This window comes from Saccostrea echinata, unplaced genomic scaffold (genome assembly GCF_033153115.1).
Source record: "Saccostrea echinata isolate AGI-Se365-2 ecotype Australia unplaced genomic scaffold, CSIRO_AGI_Sech_v1 ptg000054l, whole genome shotgun sequence".
NCBI classification, from domain to species: Eukaryota; Metazoa; Mollusca; class Bivalvia; order Ostreida; family Ostreidae; genus Saccostrea; species Saccostrea echinata.
The window spans coordinates 6,912,056-6,930,612 of record NW_026889803.1 but is presented as its reverse complement, the minus strand read 5'-3'; the positions used below and the strand labels follow the sequence as shown (position 1 = coordinate 6,930,612).

The 18,557-nt window shown below is 33.4% G+C and overlaps 1 protein-coding gene across 1 annotated transcript; it reads left to right on the top strand.

The window, feature by feature from the left end:
• Positions 1-542: 542 nt before the first annotated feature.
• On the top strand, positions 543-4,108 carry LOC133171954 (C-signal-like). Its single transcript, XM_061306751.1, has 5 exons — positions 543-695; positions 868-919; positions 2,975-3,165; positions 3,320-3,466; positions 3,818-4,108. Exons 1-5 carry the CDS (start codon positions 561-563, stop codon positions 4,040-4,042), a joined length of 750 nt encoding a protein of 249 aa, XP_061162735.1. The 5' UTR covers positions 543-560; the 3' UTR covers positions 4,043-4,108.
• The last annotated feature ends 14,449 nt before the right edge of the window (positions 4,109-18,557 follow it).

Here is an 18,557-nt window from a genome sequence, read left to right as displayed (position 1 = left end):
AATTTTCGTCGCAGTTTTTTCAGCAAATACTCATCACTGATGCTTGAAATTTTAGCACAGTCTTTCTTTAGGCATACCATATGGTGGGATACATTTTCGTTTGAATCCGATGTCAATTTCCTGTTTATCCAATAATGATGCGTCTGTCCGTAACAAATTTCCGTCACAGTTTTCTCAGCAACTACTCGGCGCTGATGCTTGAAATTTTAGCACAATCTTTGTTTAGGCATGCCATATGGTGGGATTCTTTTTTGTATGAATTCGATGTCAACATGAGAGTGTATATTCACATTAGAGCGGCGGTGTTACTAGTGAGCATTCGCTTACAAACTTCTTGTTTATTTATCTTATATTAATATTATTATTTTTATTTATTTATTTATCTATCTTTTAACTAATTTATTTTTTTATATTGACGTGCATTTATTTACATTTATAGTTAAAATCAAAATATCTCAAAGAAAGATTGTGCCTTAGAGCTTACTCAGAACAAGACAGATAACTCTAATTTATTATCATGACCAAGAATAAACCGTCTTTTCGAATTTCCTCTGTTTATTATGATTTGCCCACGAGCAGTATTCATCACAGGCGCAAACAAAGGACTGGGACTTGAATTTGTTAGACAATTCCTGAGATTGGACAATCCTCCTCAACAACTGTTTGCAACATGTCGTGATCCTGAAAATGCCGTCGTAAGTCACAACACTGGAAGTTAATTGTAAATATTGAGTATGCACATGCACATACTCAATATTTACATTAACTTCCAGTGCCCGTGTCGTTGACATGAACAAAAACTAATTAAACTTGCATCGTGGTGAAGTTGACATTATGTACTTTTAATTAAAAATACTTTCTTTTTAGGAATTAAGAAAGCTAGAAGACCAAAACGCTTGTGTTCAAGTCTTAAAGTTAGGTAAGTGGATAAGCCAGCGGTGGGGAAAAATTTCGCGGCAAAAATATTACATCTTGCAGGTTTATCTATATAGGTCTTAACTTTTATCAATAAATATTTATTTCTCTAGGTAACCGCACTGGCGCACTCCATAGAATGATATATACAGAGAATATCTATGTTTTTAAATTATTGATAAAAATCCAGATATACTAACTTGATTGAGATACATAGCTGTGTTCACGTTAAAACTGTTCCTATAAGTCTACAAGTATTAGCTTTCCTAAAAAGCTTGTCTGACTTGAGCAAATTTATTTTTACCCGAAGAATCAAGAAAAGTTAAATCCAGTGTAACCAACATGACTAGTACTCTGAGTCATGAAATGAATTAGCACTAAGAAACAAGAAAAGTTCAATTCAGAAACTTGGACATGCGTTTATTCTATCAGAGACGTGATTCTATATACATTATATTATTTTTAAATTCTTCTTTTTCATGGACGTAGGAACCGGGGGGGGGGGGGGGGTCGGGGACCGTGAGCTCAATAATTTCGAGGATTTATACATAGGTACTTTATGCTTGTGTCCCCTGAATTATGTAAATATTAACTTTGGATAATTTCTTTATGCCCGATAAGGATTTTTTCCTTGATTGTGCCCACCCGAAACTGAAATTTTCTGAAATTTATTCCAACGGGCCTGTTAATGAATAGAAAGATATAACCAGTGCTTTTGAAAGAAAAAGTTACAACACATAAAAATCTAAACATCAATTGGTGAACAATTTTGATAATTAAGAAATGTCTTATTAAAAATAATAAACGTGTTTCAAATGAGCTAATATCTTTGCAATTAATTTAAAGCAAAAGAATATTCAACATTTATCCTTCACTTTGATATTTTTTTTAAACTATGAATAAATCAAACGTCTGCTAGTTATGAATATGTGTAGATTTATAAAAATTCTAAAGGTAGAGGGATATAGTGCATGCATTGAAAATAAACATCCAATCAGTAGTTTATCTGATAGTGTTGACCTGACCAGCTTCATTCCTTCTGTTTTTGCTGGACACAAATGATGCAATTTTCGAGAATGGCCAAATGTTATGTAACCTGTAATGTATAATGTGATAATAATGGCATCGGCTCCAATACTCTGGCTTGTTTGGGTGTTTAGCATGTTTCCTTTACTCCACATGCTCGCCAGTATTAATAGTTTAGATAGTATGAAGTTTCCAAGATCAAGTTATCACAAGAATTCTATTGAACAACTTGACCAACAAGCCTTGGCTAAATCTAATACTGTCTGACGCCATGACGTCAGACAATAAGATACCGCCATAACCTTTGGGGCTATATAGGGTTCGAAAACAGAGTAGAGCGCCTATATATATATGCTAAAAAATCTCTGTCAAACATATATATAGGCCTATTTAGTTGGGACTGCATGGTGATGGAGTACTCCATTCCAAAAGGTTTTTCTTACAAGTCTGTCTTATTGTAAAGTTGTTACCAGAGTTAAAATTGAAAAGTACATGTACGTCAAACTTCAAGATCAAGGTCATGATTTCAAATCCATTGTACTCTTGGAAAGATTTTTTTTTTTTTTTTTTTTTTTTTTTTTTTTTTTTTACAGATAATGCACATGATAATGCACATGTACTATCTTTTTCTCAATTCAAAGTTATTAATAACAAAGTTAAAATGTTTGAAAACTTCAAAAGCCATGAGGTCAAAATCAAAGGCCATGTCACATGCAATGTAATATGAAACCCCTATCTTTTCTCATTCAAAAGTTATGACCAAAGTTTGTGACTGAAAGACGGACAGATAGATAGACGGACGGCTAGACGAATGAGATTTAAGAATGTCAAAGCACAGGACAAAACCCATATCTTTTCTTATTACAAATATGAAGATCCATAGTCATTTATAAAAATAACGAACTTTAAATCATAAACTATGTTTTTTAAATAAGACTTTATATATAAAAGATATAATTGAAAAAAAAATGACATTTGGACTTTGCAAAAACCATAGACATGCTGTGTGTAATAACTGCTCATTCTTCTTCAGATATAACGTGCGAGGCTGACATCAAATCTGCAGCGAGAGAGGTTGAATCTAGTCTTAATAACAAAGGTCTAAATCTATTGATAAACAATGCCGGTGTGACTAGAAAACGTCAGTATGTCGGCAATCTTAACAAAGAGCACCTTCTGGAACAGTTTTCCACCAATGCTGTCGGGCCGCTACTTGTGACCCAGGTATATTGCAGAATTTAAACTCGGTACCCATCGAGGAAAAGTGAGCTCTAGGCTATATTCATTAAAATTAACTTGTAAATAACAGTATACAAATATGTACATGTATCTTAGTTAAAGGATAAACATGGATACCTGTCATTCTTTATAATTATAGTCCTTGTTGCCCATGCTTCTGAAAGCGGCGGAGTCACGTGACACTCTTGTGAGCTGTAACAAGGCTGCAATTGTCAACATTTCCAGTATTCTTGGGTCTATAACGGAAAGCAGATCCGGTGGGATGTACGGGTACCGGCCTTCTAAGGTTACTGATTTAATATAATAGTTTTGTTTGTATCAGAAGTACTTAAAATGCTGAAGTAATAATTGTATGAGTAGGTACATATTGGTAAATTTATAAAGTTTAAGGACGAATTTTGGGTGCTCTTTGCAGAGTCGGACCGACTCTGTCTAAAATCCGGTTTGGTTATTTTCATATCACAATTAATCTGAGTAATCAAACTTTACCGCAAGGATTGCAGTTTATAATATGCATTTAGCTTGGAAAAGAATACTTTTCTTTAGCAAATAAAATACATGGCCGATTTAAATGTTTAGATTGACTTGATTTTTCTTAATACTTTTTTTTTCACTTCTTTGTTAATTTAAAATTCAGGCTGCGCTGAACATGATAACCAAAAGTCTCCATGAGGAACTAAAAGAGAAGGATATTCTAGTGACTGCATTACATCCAGGATGGGTGAGAACTGATATAGGTGGACCGGAGGCGGACATGTCACCCGAGGAAAGTGCGAAAGCTTGTTTAATGGTGCTATCTAAATTGTCCAAAGAAAATTCGGGACGGTTTTTGTCATATGACGGGAAGATGATTGATTGGTGACTTTGTTTCAAATACAACAGGGAAAGGACATTAGTTGTTGGTATTAAATTGATGTTTCACTGTAAATTGAGCTTTTTTATTTAATGTATGGAGCATAAAACGTTTATGTATCGAAATATATTTCGCACTTTCTACTTATTTCAAGGAGACTTAAAGTAGTCGTAGCTTTCACCAGTTCAGTTTTAGGGTGTGGACTATATTGACCCAACTTTCTGTCTGTCTGTCTACTCACAGATTTATTAGTACTCAACTTCCGAACTATTCGAAATATAATTAAGTACAGTATGTAGTTTGGTTAAATTTAAGGCCAAAGCCCTAAGCTTTGTTACCTGTTGAGATACTGTAAGTCGTTTTAATTCCACGACGCTAAAATTTCAGGATTTCTCAAAAAGTACCAATTTCGATTAATTTAAATTTTGTATAAGCATTTAAACATTTTTTAAAAAACTAATAATGGCATTTACAGTGGGTTTAATTTCGCGGAAAAATCATGAATAGCGAACATAGTGAAATTAAAACCATCGTGATCATTTGCCAATCTACAGTAATATGTCGACGATCAAACATTCTGCTTCAGATAAACTAATTGCATAGTAATTTGTTTTATTATTGTTGTTTGTTTTAAATGAAGAGATGACTCTTCTTTTGTAAGATTTTAATCGAGGTTATACAGAAGACACAGTTTTACTCTTGGTTGAGCTCTCCCCCTTTCGATATTTGCTCGGGCTTGACTTTCTTCTTTTTCTTCCACCGTTTCCATAAGAGACAGAAAAAGAGACTGCAGAGACCGGCAAGTACCACCGCTCCAGCCGCCGCGATACCAGCAATCACTTCAACTGAAAAATGAATTAATTAAACCACAACATTAAGAAAAGTTGAAGTGCTGTTACAAATTTTCTGTCAGAAAGAAGAGCTTAAACATGGTGGCGAGCAAATTTTTTTTTGTTCATGGTAGGGACGATATAGCAGACCTTTGACGATGGAACAAGAAACGAGGCCCATGAGTCACACCGCTCATCTGAGCACTTTGGCTAGAAAAGGAGAAACCACAGTATTGAAAAGTTTAAATATATATAGTGTATTAAAGTGGTTCCAACCTAACCCCAAAGCGGGGGGGGGGGGGGGGGGCACGATGTGAACAAACTTGATTCTACATTGCCTGTAGACCTAATCATGGCTTTGATTTCTTGAGAAGAAGATTTTTAAAGATATTTCCTTATATTCCTATGTATAACTTTGATCCCCTGTTGTGGTCCGCCCTACCTGGGTGTCATGATTTGAACAAACTTGATTATACAGTGCCTGATGATGTTTTTTTTATTAATATGAGTAATCATGGCTTTGCTGTTTTTGAGAAGATTTTTAAATAGGCTATATTTCCTATATATTTCTATGCATAAATTTGATCCCCTGAGGCCTCACCCTACCCCCGAGAATCATGATTTGAGCAGACTTGAAATGTCATAAAATCATATACTAGTAATGAAGAAGTGGTTTTCAGATGATGTTTAGTTCTCTGAGCTTTTGAAATGAGCTTTGGAATTTAAAGTAATGAATTTTTTAACTTAAGAAGGACTTGATTTTGAGGTTCAAACGTCAAGGTCGATCACAAATTTACATATTTATGAAATCGTAACCAAGTTGCCGGTTGATATCTAAAAACCCTTCAGTTTTTGCAGTGAAATTTCATATGACATCTAAAACACCCATATCAACTTTGTGGTCAAAGAGTCAAAGAACAATGAGACAAATTGATATAGTTACATAATAATTGCATGATATTTTTCCAAATGATAACTTTAGTTCTTTGTGAGCCTTTTCAATAAACTTTATATATCTGATGACTCTCATTGATTGATGAAAGGTCAAGACCACAAGTTCGTAAAGTATGGTGTAAAAATATGACTTCCAGATTCACTTCAATACAGTCAATTACAAAAATATAAAGGATTTTGAGGTGAAGGGTTAAAGGTCAAGGTCACAAACTTGTATATTGCTGCAAATTGTAATCTAAAAAAAATTATATCCTTCAGCGGGGACATAAATTCCTTGAAATTACTTCTGAGATGGATGAAATGATATGGACTAACTCAGGTGAATTAATGCCAATACTCATAGGCCTCTTCGATATTTTGATGTTAGTAGTAAAAGTGCGGGGTTATTTTGCTTTTGTGTTTTTTATTTAAGAATAATACTGCGTTTGAGTTTTTTTTAAGGATTTTTCCTTAAAGACTTCGAAGCTTATCTGTACATTGTTTACTCTTCAAACGGTGTTCTAAACAATCTTGTTCTTACTAGGTAGGCCTTTATCACTGCCATCTTCCTCTTTAGTTCCATTACCAACGGAATGAAGAGTTCCACCTGTAGAAAGATAAATTTTAGATATCACAAAATGTATTTAAGAAAATTATCTTTAATATTGCTGAATTCATTTTAACTACTGTGTTTGTGACTGTGCCGAATCCTGAAATATTTTAAAATTCACTCTCGTTTGAAGCAATGATATGCTGCAATACCAGTATGTGAATTATCGCTATATACATTTATGGACTAGTATTTGAAAATCTTAAGGAGTAGATTTTTCCTTGTATATTATAAAATTCTGCTCTATCTTTAAAATTCTATCACCCAAAAGATAAAAAAGCGCAGGGGGTAATATTGAATCCATTTTTACTTGATGCTCGATAGCAAAGACGGTAGCTTACAAACTTTTGTCACTCATTAAAAAAAAAAAACAATGCCGTGATGTTGCAAGAGCGATATTTTGGAATTTCATGTAAAGTAACAAAGTTTTTCATGAATCCTGATTGTAGTCTTTGAGTCCATTGTAGTGGATTTTATCGTACATTCTAAGGATTGTTAAGTCTTGGGACACCTTAGATCTCTATTCCAGATTGTCACATCCAGGATTACAAACGGGTTACAGAAAAAGAAAGACAGACTAACATGGCCTACTTCGATTTTCTATTACTTTTGTCTGATTTCTTTCAGATATTTAATGCGTTAAATAGGTTGAATTTTGATTAAAAACTGTCTTACTTTCTCTTCCGCCTTAAATTCTATTTCGACACGGAATAAACGTTTGATTTCATGAATATGTAGATTATCTTGTAAAATCCCCATACTTACCAATGGCTACTCTGGAAGTCCGTATTCTAACTGTGATTGAAGTTGAAGCTGAAAATTATAATGTACATCGTATGTTTTATTGTAATTGCATGCAGAATAATAATATTTTATGAAAGTTGTTGGAAGATATGTATGGATTTTTGTAATGCTACTTTATTAATTGTAGTATATCCCAAAATCTTTCTAGTTTAAGGACATACGCAACGTAGTTTGAACTATATTCATTTGTCTTTTTCCCTGGAGTTGAAGAGTTCCGATACTTAAAGGAACTGTGTTACATTTAAATGTCTATATATGCTATTGTACACTTCTAAAATAAGTTTGGATAAACAAAACATCTAGAATATACGTTAAGTAATTTTTGTATTTTTATCATTGAATTATTAAAAAATTTTCATCAATTGATATCTTTTCAAAACCCCTGGTAATGCAACCTGTTATTTTTGTTTACGAACATCTGATGGCACTATAATCTTAAATTAAGAATATTTTGAAAAATTATCAGTAGGTAAGGTACATTGCGTATGTCCTTAAAGGAACATTTCCAATTAAAATTATTGCCATTGACAGTTGGACACCTTTTTTTTTTCCGGTAATTATATACTTCTTAGGTCGATGAAGAAAACTGCATTTTAAATTTTGTCCTGTTAAATATATTGGAAGTCTTTTTTAATCTGAGAATTATACTACACCCTCAACCACTATCTGCCGAGCAAAACCTTTCGTGAGTAAGTCAATAAGGATTCACGAGAATTATCAATATGTTGCTCTATATAGACCATCCATTCACATTGTAATCGTACTAACTGGAACTCGGCTGTCTCGATCCCGTGCTTCTTCTAAAGGTCGATGTTGCAAGTAAGAATACATGGATTTGGAACATGAAAATATAACTTCTCTTCACTTTATACAAACAATTCTGCATAAATTTAATTTTGAAAGAGACTGTTTTATAATATAGACAACTGCTTCTTCCATAAAAAAATTCACTAGAAAATATGCATGTCTTGTAATAAGTCACATAGGAAATTTTATTGAAATCATTCTGATTCTTTCAACAGGTATTCTGAAGGAAATATTAAGAATGTTTGGGAATTTTTGATCGACAATATCTTTGTAGTAGTAGTTGGAGATAATGTCGACCAAAAGTTCAAGATCTCATAGATATTGTCGATGAGGAACTCGAGCATCTTTTTAATATCAACTCTGGAGTACTTGTGTATAATATCAGAATGTTTTTAACAAAAAAAGCTAATACAGGGAATGTGTGTCCCCCGTTTAAGGGGAAAGGTTAGAGGGAAAAACTGGAAAAAAAAATGCAGATGGAGAAATAAAATGAGTCAATCTTGACCTTTCAGCTTTTGGCCTTATAGTCAATAGGGGTCTTTTTTTAGGTTAAAGAAATTCATGACCTTAAGGGTCATTGCAAATACTTTCAGAAAACTTAAGCTACCAATAAAAAAAAAACTATGTATGCAATATATAAGTTTTTGACCTTGATCTTTGACCTTTTCACCTCAAATCAATAGAAGTCTTTTTTTTAAATCATATTGACTAAAAGTATGAGATTTCATAGCAAAACCTCTCAAAGAACTAGGATTATCACCAGGAAACCATTTTATGCAACATATGAATTTTTCACCTTGACCTTTTGACCTAACAATCAAAAGAGGTCTTTTTTAAAGAAAAAAAATCTGGAGATAACGAACAGTAATCAAGCTCAAAAGTCCATTCAAACAATACAAATTGGGAGCAGAGCAAGCTAGCACGGACCTCTAAAAACATCAGAGGTGGGATCAGGTGCCATTGAGGAGTAAGAATCCCCTATCGACCGATCACTCCCACTGCGTGCTCATTGTCAAGAACAGGAAAACGAAAAAATCCATAGATAATTCAGTGTTTAAATAATGGCCTCACAATCAGTATGAAAGACGTCAGTCAGCATTCGACTTAATGATAGATTGTATTTGCTGACAAGGTCATTGTACATGTATTGATTATAGAACTTGTGAAATGATGACATTAAACGAGACTGTTCATATCCTTGGTTCATCAACTTGTTTGTTAGTAGCTTGCCTCGTTTTACAAATTGTTTGTACGTGGAACACGAAGGCCACAGCAAGTGTTTTCTTCTTCTCATGTCTAAGATTTTGAATAAATTCTGCTTCATATGAACACAAAAAAGGTCTGTTAATAATGGGGCGCCATTGGTACCCATGAGAATTTCAACAGATTGTTGGAAGACCTGGTTTCTAAAAACCACATAGATATTGTCAATCAGAAACTCAAGGATCTTTTTAATATCAACTTCAGAGTACTTGTGTGTACAATCAGAATGCTTTTTAACAAAATAATTTTGGAAATGATCAATGACAAGGTAAGTAAATTTAGGGAATTCCATTTTTATTGAAAAAGCAGCTGTCAGTGATGTCAAAAAGCCTGGACTTTAATTTAAATTGGTTGTTTATAGAGTTAAAAAATTGGTTTGATGTTATTAACTTTGGTAAAATTTTGCGATTTCAAATTTTCCAAACGTTCCCTGTAATTTTTAAGGATCCACATCTGATTTAACCACTTCTCGAATATATTGTTGCACAGTGCACCTAAAGTTTCTCCTTCACTGCTGTTAATATTTTAGTGAAGAGTAAAGAAAGAGTCTTGGTAGAACATTTACTGGAACCTGCATTGTATCTTTGTAAGGATTTTTATGAAATTTGGGAATCCAAGATAGATATGGTAATTCAAATTCATTTTGGTTGTTGGAAATATTAAGAATATTTAAAACTGACATGATTTTGAAGAATTTCCTCCTCAGAAAGGGAGCTATGGGTATAGGTTGTTAAAACATTATCACTACGGATTGCTCCATTCATCCGATGAAGATTAAGGGCTCACAGCGAATGTAACGGGTCGACAGAGGATTCTTACTCCTCCGTAGAACCTGATCCCACCTCTCGTGTTTTCAGAGATCCGTTTTTGTATTGATTAATTGAACTTTTGAGCAATATTAATATTCGCTACTAGTATTTGAAAAATAAAAGTCGTTCTTTTTTTATAGTTTGTCATTGGTCATCCGCAAACATATTTTGTTACAAAACATTCTGATTATATACACAAGTACTCCGAATTGATATTAAAAAGATGCTTGAATTCCTCATCGACAATAATTATGTGGTCTTAGGAAACCAGGTCTTCTAAAAATCTGTTTGAATTTCCATTGGTTCTAATTGTGCCCCGATATTATCAGACCTGTTTTTGTATTCATATGAAGCAGAATTTATTCAAAATCTACATGTAAAGAAGAAGTCTTGCTGTGGTCTTCAATTCGACACTTAGACCGTCACGGTAGCTCAGTCGGTAGAGCGATCGCTCCAAGGTCTTTTAGAAGGTCGCGACTGACGTAAGTCGGTAAAAAAAATAGGTAGCAACTGTTCCTTCACCAAGCGCTCAGCATTTTGAAATGAAAGTTGCAGGTTTTTCGGATGAGTCCTTGATAACCGAGGCTCCGTGTCATGACAGGCGTTAGCCTGTATACTTTCCAAGATCCCTCACTGCTCAATGGCCCCTGGTGCCGAGTAAAGGTCTAAATTTGAAGCCCTTTACTCTCTATATGAGTAATAATTTCTCGAACGGGACGTACAGCAACATTTAATCAGTCAATCAATTCGATATTTAATATGTCGACGACATTTTACCAATTAAGAAAAATTCAGTTTCATTCCTAAATCGATTTCAGTATATCCCATTGAACTCGAAATTAAAGACACCAAAACTACAATGAACGTTGATTTGATAAAATAACTACGATTATATGTATACAATATACATAATAAGAGTTGTCACCGTTTACAACAATTTTTAGTTTGCACTGTAGGAAGTCGGTCTTTTCACTAAGTACTGTACCCCCTTCCTTCTGAAACGTCCAATTGCTTTTAGGAAATCGGCAACATTGAGTTACACTCTTCCTCAAGAGTATTGATTAACTTTAGAATCAATTATCATGCTAAAAAAAAAATAATAAACTGCAGAACTTTTCTAGATTATCACATATGTGAAAGAACTTAAGTTTGTCACATTTACCACGGTTACTTTAATTTGACACGTGACTGATTTGAAATTACTTGTAAATATTTCAAATATTTCAATTGTTTCTAATTATGTCAGTGTCCATACTTACCACTCTGGTGCATGTACTTCGTTTTTTTAACTGTATTTCAAGTCAAAGATTAAAATATATTTACATGTAACATTCTATGTAATGATGGTTTTAAGATATTAAATTTGCTTAGACTTCTGTATACGTTCTAAATAATGAACTAAAATGGTATGTTTTCTTTATTTCCGCCCTTCTAATCTATATCTTCGTGTGTAAGTTACCGATGTACTTTTCAGCAAGTTATGTTGACATGTACCCACCATTTTGAACATAATACCGAGTTCTTAGCATCGGTCCACCGACAGTCGACGTGTTCCTGTAGGACAAAGAAAAACCTCAAAAGGAATTTCTAACAATGCACTGAAGTATTTCTATCTGGAGATACAGTGATCTTAAGATTTTTATTAATTTTGCATCAAATCAGTCACGTCTCAAATAAAACTAAGCCTCCGTTCTAAAGTGGCATACTTAAGCCCTTTCACACCTGTGATGATCTTCACAAGCTGCAGTTTATTTTTATGGAGTTACTGTAATAAACGATTCTAAAATTAGTTAATATTCAATAAATCATGGATTTAAACCCAATTTTCCAATTCAAAGTAGAGCCATTGACAGATGACACAACCGCGTTTTCACCGGAAATTATATACTCTTTGTAACATGAAATATGGAGATAACGGACAGTATTCAAGCTCAAAGTCCATTTAATGTCAGACGACGCGTTCTTCTAATATCTGTTTTTGCATTCCTTTGTGATATACCAAAATTATACATAATTATTGTTATATTTTGTTTTCTAAACTATTTTCAAAATGTCTGAAAAACATATAGACAAAAAAAAATCATGATATTAGCAGTTCAAGCAATTTCTAGTATAGGATTATATAGGAAATTCATGTACCATCCTCCGGAATCTTGCACAAATGCCTGGTAATGTACCCCAATTTTTTGGAGGGAACTTCTTAAAGTAGTAAAATTTCAATCACAAAATCTTGGGAAAAGTTATATATCTTTAGGAACGTGTCGTCTGACCTTAAACAATGCAAATCGGGAGCAGAGCAAACACGGACCTCCAAAAACTTCATTTAAATAATACATGTGGAAAATTATATTTTAAGTGAATTGTAGAATAATGGGGGTTTTCTCTCTACTCTGAGAATTATACTACAATTCACCTTTGTCAAGAACAACCTTTCTTGTGCATGCACACAGAGATCATAGAACTTTCATCTATGCTGACGATATGACGGTCCCACACACTGTAATTTAGATACTCACTAGAGCTCAGTTGTCTTGATCCTGTTCTTGTATTAAATGTCAATGCTGAAACTAAAAAATAATGAGCAAGTTCAATTAAATGAATTTATGATTTGTAAAAAAAAAAAAAAAAAAAAAGAAATAATTTGTCGTATTTCGGATATCAATTTTTAGTTAGATCGAAATAAATAATAATAACATTAATAAAAACACATTTATTGAACATTAGTTGCTCGATTTACTACAATAGTATAGTACAGTGTATTGTTCATCATGGTTTTCCCCATACTTTATATATGAAAAACATGTTATTATATAACAAACTCTTATAGAATCAGTTAATTTTAAGTTTTTTTCGGGATCAGAAAATGGAATGAATCCGAATGACCAAAAGTATTAAGATGAGTAAATAATAATGATGAGTTGAATATACTCTTACATCCAGTATTCTGCCTTATCTAGAAAGGGGATTCTAATATCTAGATAAGGGCACATTAATATCTCCGGAGGACCTCTTAGCCGAGATTAATTTATAACCCCGAGGATATGAAGTGAGAATGCCTTTATTAATTTTTATAACAGTGAAATTTTAAAGTGCTTTCAAAATACTAGCTAAAGAATGCATAATTTTTGGGGGCATGAAAAGAGGCATCTCCTGAATAAAAAAAAAACGACACCACGAGTTACTTTCATTTTCATTCTGCTATTACAATATATTCAAAAATTAATTCAAGTTTTAAGAATGAAAAAAAAAATGTTCTTTTAAAAATCATTTAAGCTGTTTAGTACTGCCTGAATCATGCTAGTCGTTAATCGCTGGTCTTTTCTTGAAAGGTACTTATAACAAAAAAAAAAAAAAACAAAAAAAAAAAACAAAAAAAAAAACAAACAAACAAACAAACAAACAAACAAGAAACCCCAAAAGCCACCTAAACTTTGTAATGGAGAAAGTTTACTCACTTTTGACACAAAGATAGCTTCAATTACCAGAAAGTACGTCAATTCTGACGCAAGTTCATTTTTACACGTTCAAGTTCATTCATTGGAATTGTAACAAAATCCTCGTATGTGTTCATGTTCTTCTCCCTAGAATTACATGTATAATCCTGCTGGATACTTCATTACTGGTGTCGTGACTATAGATAACAATAAGAACCTCAAAATACTTATTTAAAAGGGCCAGAATTTAAGGAACCCCGATCTTTCAACTGGCGAAAAATTTCATAAATATTATGAATTCTGTAAAAGGATATTCCAGACGATGGTACAAATATGAAGGGGGGAAGACCTTGTCACTTTGTCGGAATGGATTGGAAGTATCAGATGGATGCTGAAATCTCGTGTTAAACGGTTGAGGGCAATATGAAAACCATCTATCCTTCTGTCGTCAGTAATTCAGAAAAGAAAAAAGAATAAGATATAATACACGATCAACATATATTAGTCCGAGCTGACAAAGCAGATAACAACACAGTCTTTGTTAAATTAGGGGTTCATCATTACAATTGCTTTAAAATTTTAGAAGGATTTGGATTTAAATTCTGTAAATGGTAATCTAGCTTATACTCCCAGATACTCATAGTTCCCTTTCTAAGAAGAGAATTCTTCAAGTTTTAAATATTATATAATCCCAACACCTAAATTGAATTTGAAATACCATACCTATACTTAATTCCTAAACTACTTCAAAATCCTTACAAACAAAAATACATAGCGGGTTCTAGTAATTGTTCTTCCAAGCCTCTTTCTTTAATCATCACAAAAACATTAACAGCAATGAATGAGACACCTCATGAGTACTGTACACTAATATATTCGAGAAGTGGTGTTAATCAGATGTGAATACTTAAAAACTCCAAAGAAATTTTAGAAAAAGAGACATCACAAAATTTTATCAAAATCAATCGCATCAAAACGTACGACATTTTAGCACTTTATGCAACCATTCTACACGAGAAAAGATTTTGTCATCATTGACAACTCCTTCTTCAATGGAAAGGAACTCGTAAATTGTCATTGTTCATCTGCAAACTTATTTTGTTTAAAAACATGCTCATTCTAAACACAAGTATCCGAGGTTCATATTTTAAAAAAAAATGCTTCAGTTTCTCATTGACAATATCTATGTAGTTTTCGGAGACCAGGTGTTGCGAAAATCTGTTGGAATTCCAACGGGTTCTAATTGTACCCTATTACAGCAGATCTGTTTTTGTATTCAAATAAAGCATAATTTAATTTAAAAAAAATCTTCCTGAAATGAAGACATCTCTTGCCGTGGCTTTCATTTCGACAATAAGATACATGTATATAGACGATGTTTTATCAATTAGCAATATTCAGTTTCATTCTTCGTTGATTCATTATGTTCTTTGAACTCGGAAAAAAAGATATCAAAGAGTCATACATATCTGTTTCATATTTAAATGTTTTACTAGAGAAAGACATTTATGGCAAACAACTAAACTCTATGATGAATGTGATGAATAATTGTTCTATCGTCAACTTCCCTTATTTATGTATGCTAGTTATATGCTTATATGCTTTCGTATTATACAATCATAGTTAGAGATAGTGTCTCCAATAACAAAATATGAAATAAATATTGAATATGCGGAATTGAAAGGAGACGTTCTTAAAGAGGTAAACTTCGGCCCTCAGGTTGATATAAGAATCTCATGTTGATATCGAATGTGTTACAGATTTTGCCCTTTCTTTTTAGGTAATAATTATAATTTTGGGAGAAAAATTTTAAGAGTAATTCTACCATAAAGAAATATCAAAATTTTAAACAGAGAAATGTTATTTCTGTTTTTTTTCCCTGTCGAGATAATATGTATAAAATAAATCAAAAACAAAAGTTTATGATGTCATTAACTTTGACATTTATAACAGAAAAAGATGATTCGCGTGAAATGAGCAAAGATGAAATAAAATAAACCGCTATTGAGCCTGATTTTACCTGTCGTGGTAAGACGTCTAAGTTCAGCAAAGTCATCATCAGTCATGTTACAGTTTATTTTACAATGATTGTAAGTTTCTTGTGTAGTTTCGTTTCTTGTTACTCTTGGACAACAAAGAGCTTTCTGTCTTTTCTCATTTCCCAGGGGACATTGTGTGGAACCTGTCCCATGCCCACCCGCACAGCGCTTCCATCCAGTCCAATACATCAGTGTACATTCCGTATAATTATTACCGTTACTTACACAATATTTTGAAGAAACATGGTGAATACATTTAAAAGCAAAAATGTTGCACAGTACTATAGCGACAAGTGTGTTGCACATCTTCTGCTTGAAAACTTTTCGATAGAAATTGAAATTCGGGTTGTAGTTGCTTTTTCACTTTGTGTCACTTGGTGGCGTCAAAAGTCTTTGAGTTCCCAGCTCTTGGTGAGAAGACCATTTAAAATTTCAGAAAAATAAAAGCGAGAAACCTTTATTTTATGTATTAGGTTTATAAAGCACAGTCAGTTGTTCCCCATTACATTTAGTTAATATATCTTTATCGCATTCATGTACGGCATTTCATTGGTTGTCTTTTAGAGTGACAGAATGGATTATATCATCTTTAGAGAGTGAATACATGTATCTAAGTGAAAGTATACTTACATTTACAGAAATCGATTGTAAAATCAAAACAATGTCTTCATGTAAAAAAGGTTGCATATGCAGTGGAAGACACTTGAAATATTTATCTCTATTGTTAAGTGTCTCGGAGATATGATTGTGTATCGGTATGTATATACTCAATGCATTTCATTAGAACAGCGCCTTCATTTAAAACATTGTTTCCAAAATTTAAAAATATATACATTCAAATTTTTAAGCTTGAAACTAAGCAGTATCTCGCAATGATAAAATTTTTTGATGAAGTACTTCTGTCTTTATATTTTCTCACGTGCGCTTAAACCTGTTTATACCCTATACACTGTACTTCGCTTTAAAAGTGACAAACAACCTTGTATTAGCTATGATTTTTGTGTCGGTTATCAGTATGTTCAGACATTAACTTTATTCGAATTTAAAACAAATTGTTCTAAAATGCATTTTTTCACAGATTGTAAATGCATCCCAATAAGGCCCAAGGAAGATGCACATGTATCATGAGCTTGTACTGGAAGAGCTATAATTTGATTGACTATTTAATAACCTTCTCTAGATCAAAATCCATTTTTTTTTTCACAATGTACCAAACTGGAAACGTAACCATTTCAAAAAACAACATCTGATCGAAATTTGTCCGCTGTCTGTCGTCGTCGTCAACTTTTCACATTTTCATCTTCTCAAGAACCACTGGACCAATTTTATCCAAACTTGCCACAAAGTATCCATGGGTAAAGGGGATTCAAGTTTGTTCAAATGAAAGGCCATGCCTTCTTCCCAGGAGAGGTAATTATGATTTCCCCAGGTAGTTTAGATTCAAGTTTGTTCAAGTCATGACCCCCGGGGGTAGGTTGGAGACACAATCGGGGATCTAAGTTTTACATAGGAATACATACATGTAAGAAAGATCTTTAAAAATCTCCTTCTCAAGAACAGCAAAGCCATGATTAGTCACATTTACATGGAAGCATCTTCAGGTAGTGTAGATTCAAATTTGTTCAAATCATGACCCCTGGGGGTAAGGTGGGGCCACAATGGGGGATCAAAGTTTTACAAAGGAAATCATAAGAAAATTTTTTAAAAATCTTCTTCTCGAGAACAGCAATCTTTGGTTGGTCGAATTTATATGGAAGCATCATCAGGTAGTGCAGATTCAAGTTTGGTCAAATCATGACCCCTGGGGGTAGGGTGGGGCCACAATGGGGGATCAAAGTTTTACAAAGGAAATCATAAGAAAATCTTTAAAAATCTTCTTCTCGAGAACAGCAATCTTTGGTTGGTCAAATTTATATGGAAGCATCATCAGGTAGTGCAGATTCAAGTTTGGCCAAATCATGACCTCCGGGGCTATGGTGGGGCCACAATGGGTGATAAAAATTTTACATAGGAATACATAGGAAAAAATCTTTAAAAATCTTCTTCTCAAGAACAGCAAGGCCATGATTAGATATATTTATATGGATGCATCCTCAGTTAGTGTAGATTCAAGTTTGTTCAAATCATGACTCCCGGGGGTAGGGTGGGGCCACATTGGTATGTTCAATCATGACCTCCAGGAGAATAGAGGGGCTATAATAGGGGGTCATAGTTATATAGTTATACAAAGGAATATAAAGGATATATCAACAAAATTTTCATCTTAAGAACAATAGAGTCATTATGTATCATATTAATTCAATTAGGAAGTGTAGATTCAAGTTTGTTCAAATCATACCCCCCTTTTCCTAGCCGTTGTGCTCAAGTGAGCGATGTGGCCCCTAGGCCACTTGTTTGATCATTTCATAGACTTCCTTGTTCTCAGTTTTGTTAATCGTGATATCATCGATAATAAAATTATTTTCGACCAAATTTAAGAAAGCAACATTAATTATTTCAGAAAGAAATACCTTGATGAATTTTCTGACTGATATACATGTATGTTCTAAAGAGGTTGCAATATTTAACAAAGGTAGATTTTTTTTACAAATACGAAGAAAAAAGTCTTTCAAGTGAAAGGTTTTTTTCTGTCAATTTTCCTGCTAAGAGCATGGTGAATGGATTTTGTATATGAAAGTTGTATACACACCAGAGTAGGCAGCTTGTATTGCAAACACTAATGGTTTCTTTTCGAGTCCACATTTTTGAAATATAATTCTTTTTTGTTAACGCCTGCCACTTGACCGCCTCTTTGGCCGTTGGTAAAAGGGTCGTCCAGCATTCCGGCTTTTTGTCTGTGGGGATGTGGATAACGGTTCCATTTGGAAATTTGGTACTTGACCGCTTCTAAGAATCCCAGAACCTGGATACTATTTTAGGACAATGAATCCTCATTGACAACATCTTTGTAGTCATTCTGATGGGCACTATTCTGCTCCTTTATCAGCCGACCTGT

What these genes read in the sequence shown, in the direction of transcription:
- LOC133171954 (XM_061306751.1), top strand. Translation starts at nt 561, where the DNA reads ATGATTTGCCCACGAGCAGTATTCATCACAGGCGCAAACAAAGGACTG. An exon ending in GTGATCCTGAAAATGCCGTC is followed by an intron (nt 696 to 867) that starts GTAAGTCACAAC and finishes CTTTCTTTTTAG; the next exon opens with GAATTAAGAAAGCTAGAAGA. An exon ending in ACGGGTACCGGCCTTCTAAG is followed by an intron (nt 3,467 to 3,817) that starts GTTACTGATTTA and finishes TTTAAAATTCAG; the next exon opens with GCTGCGCTGAACATGATAAC.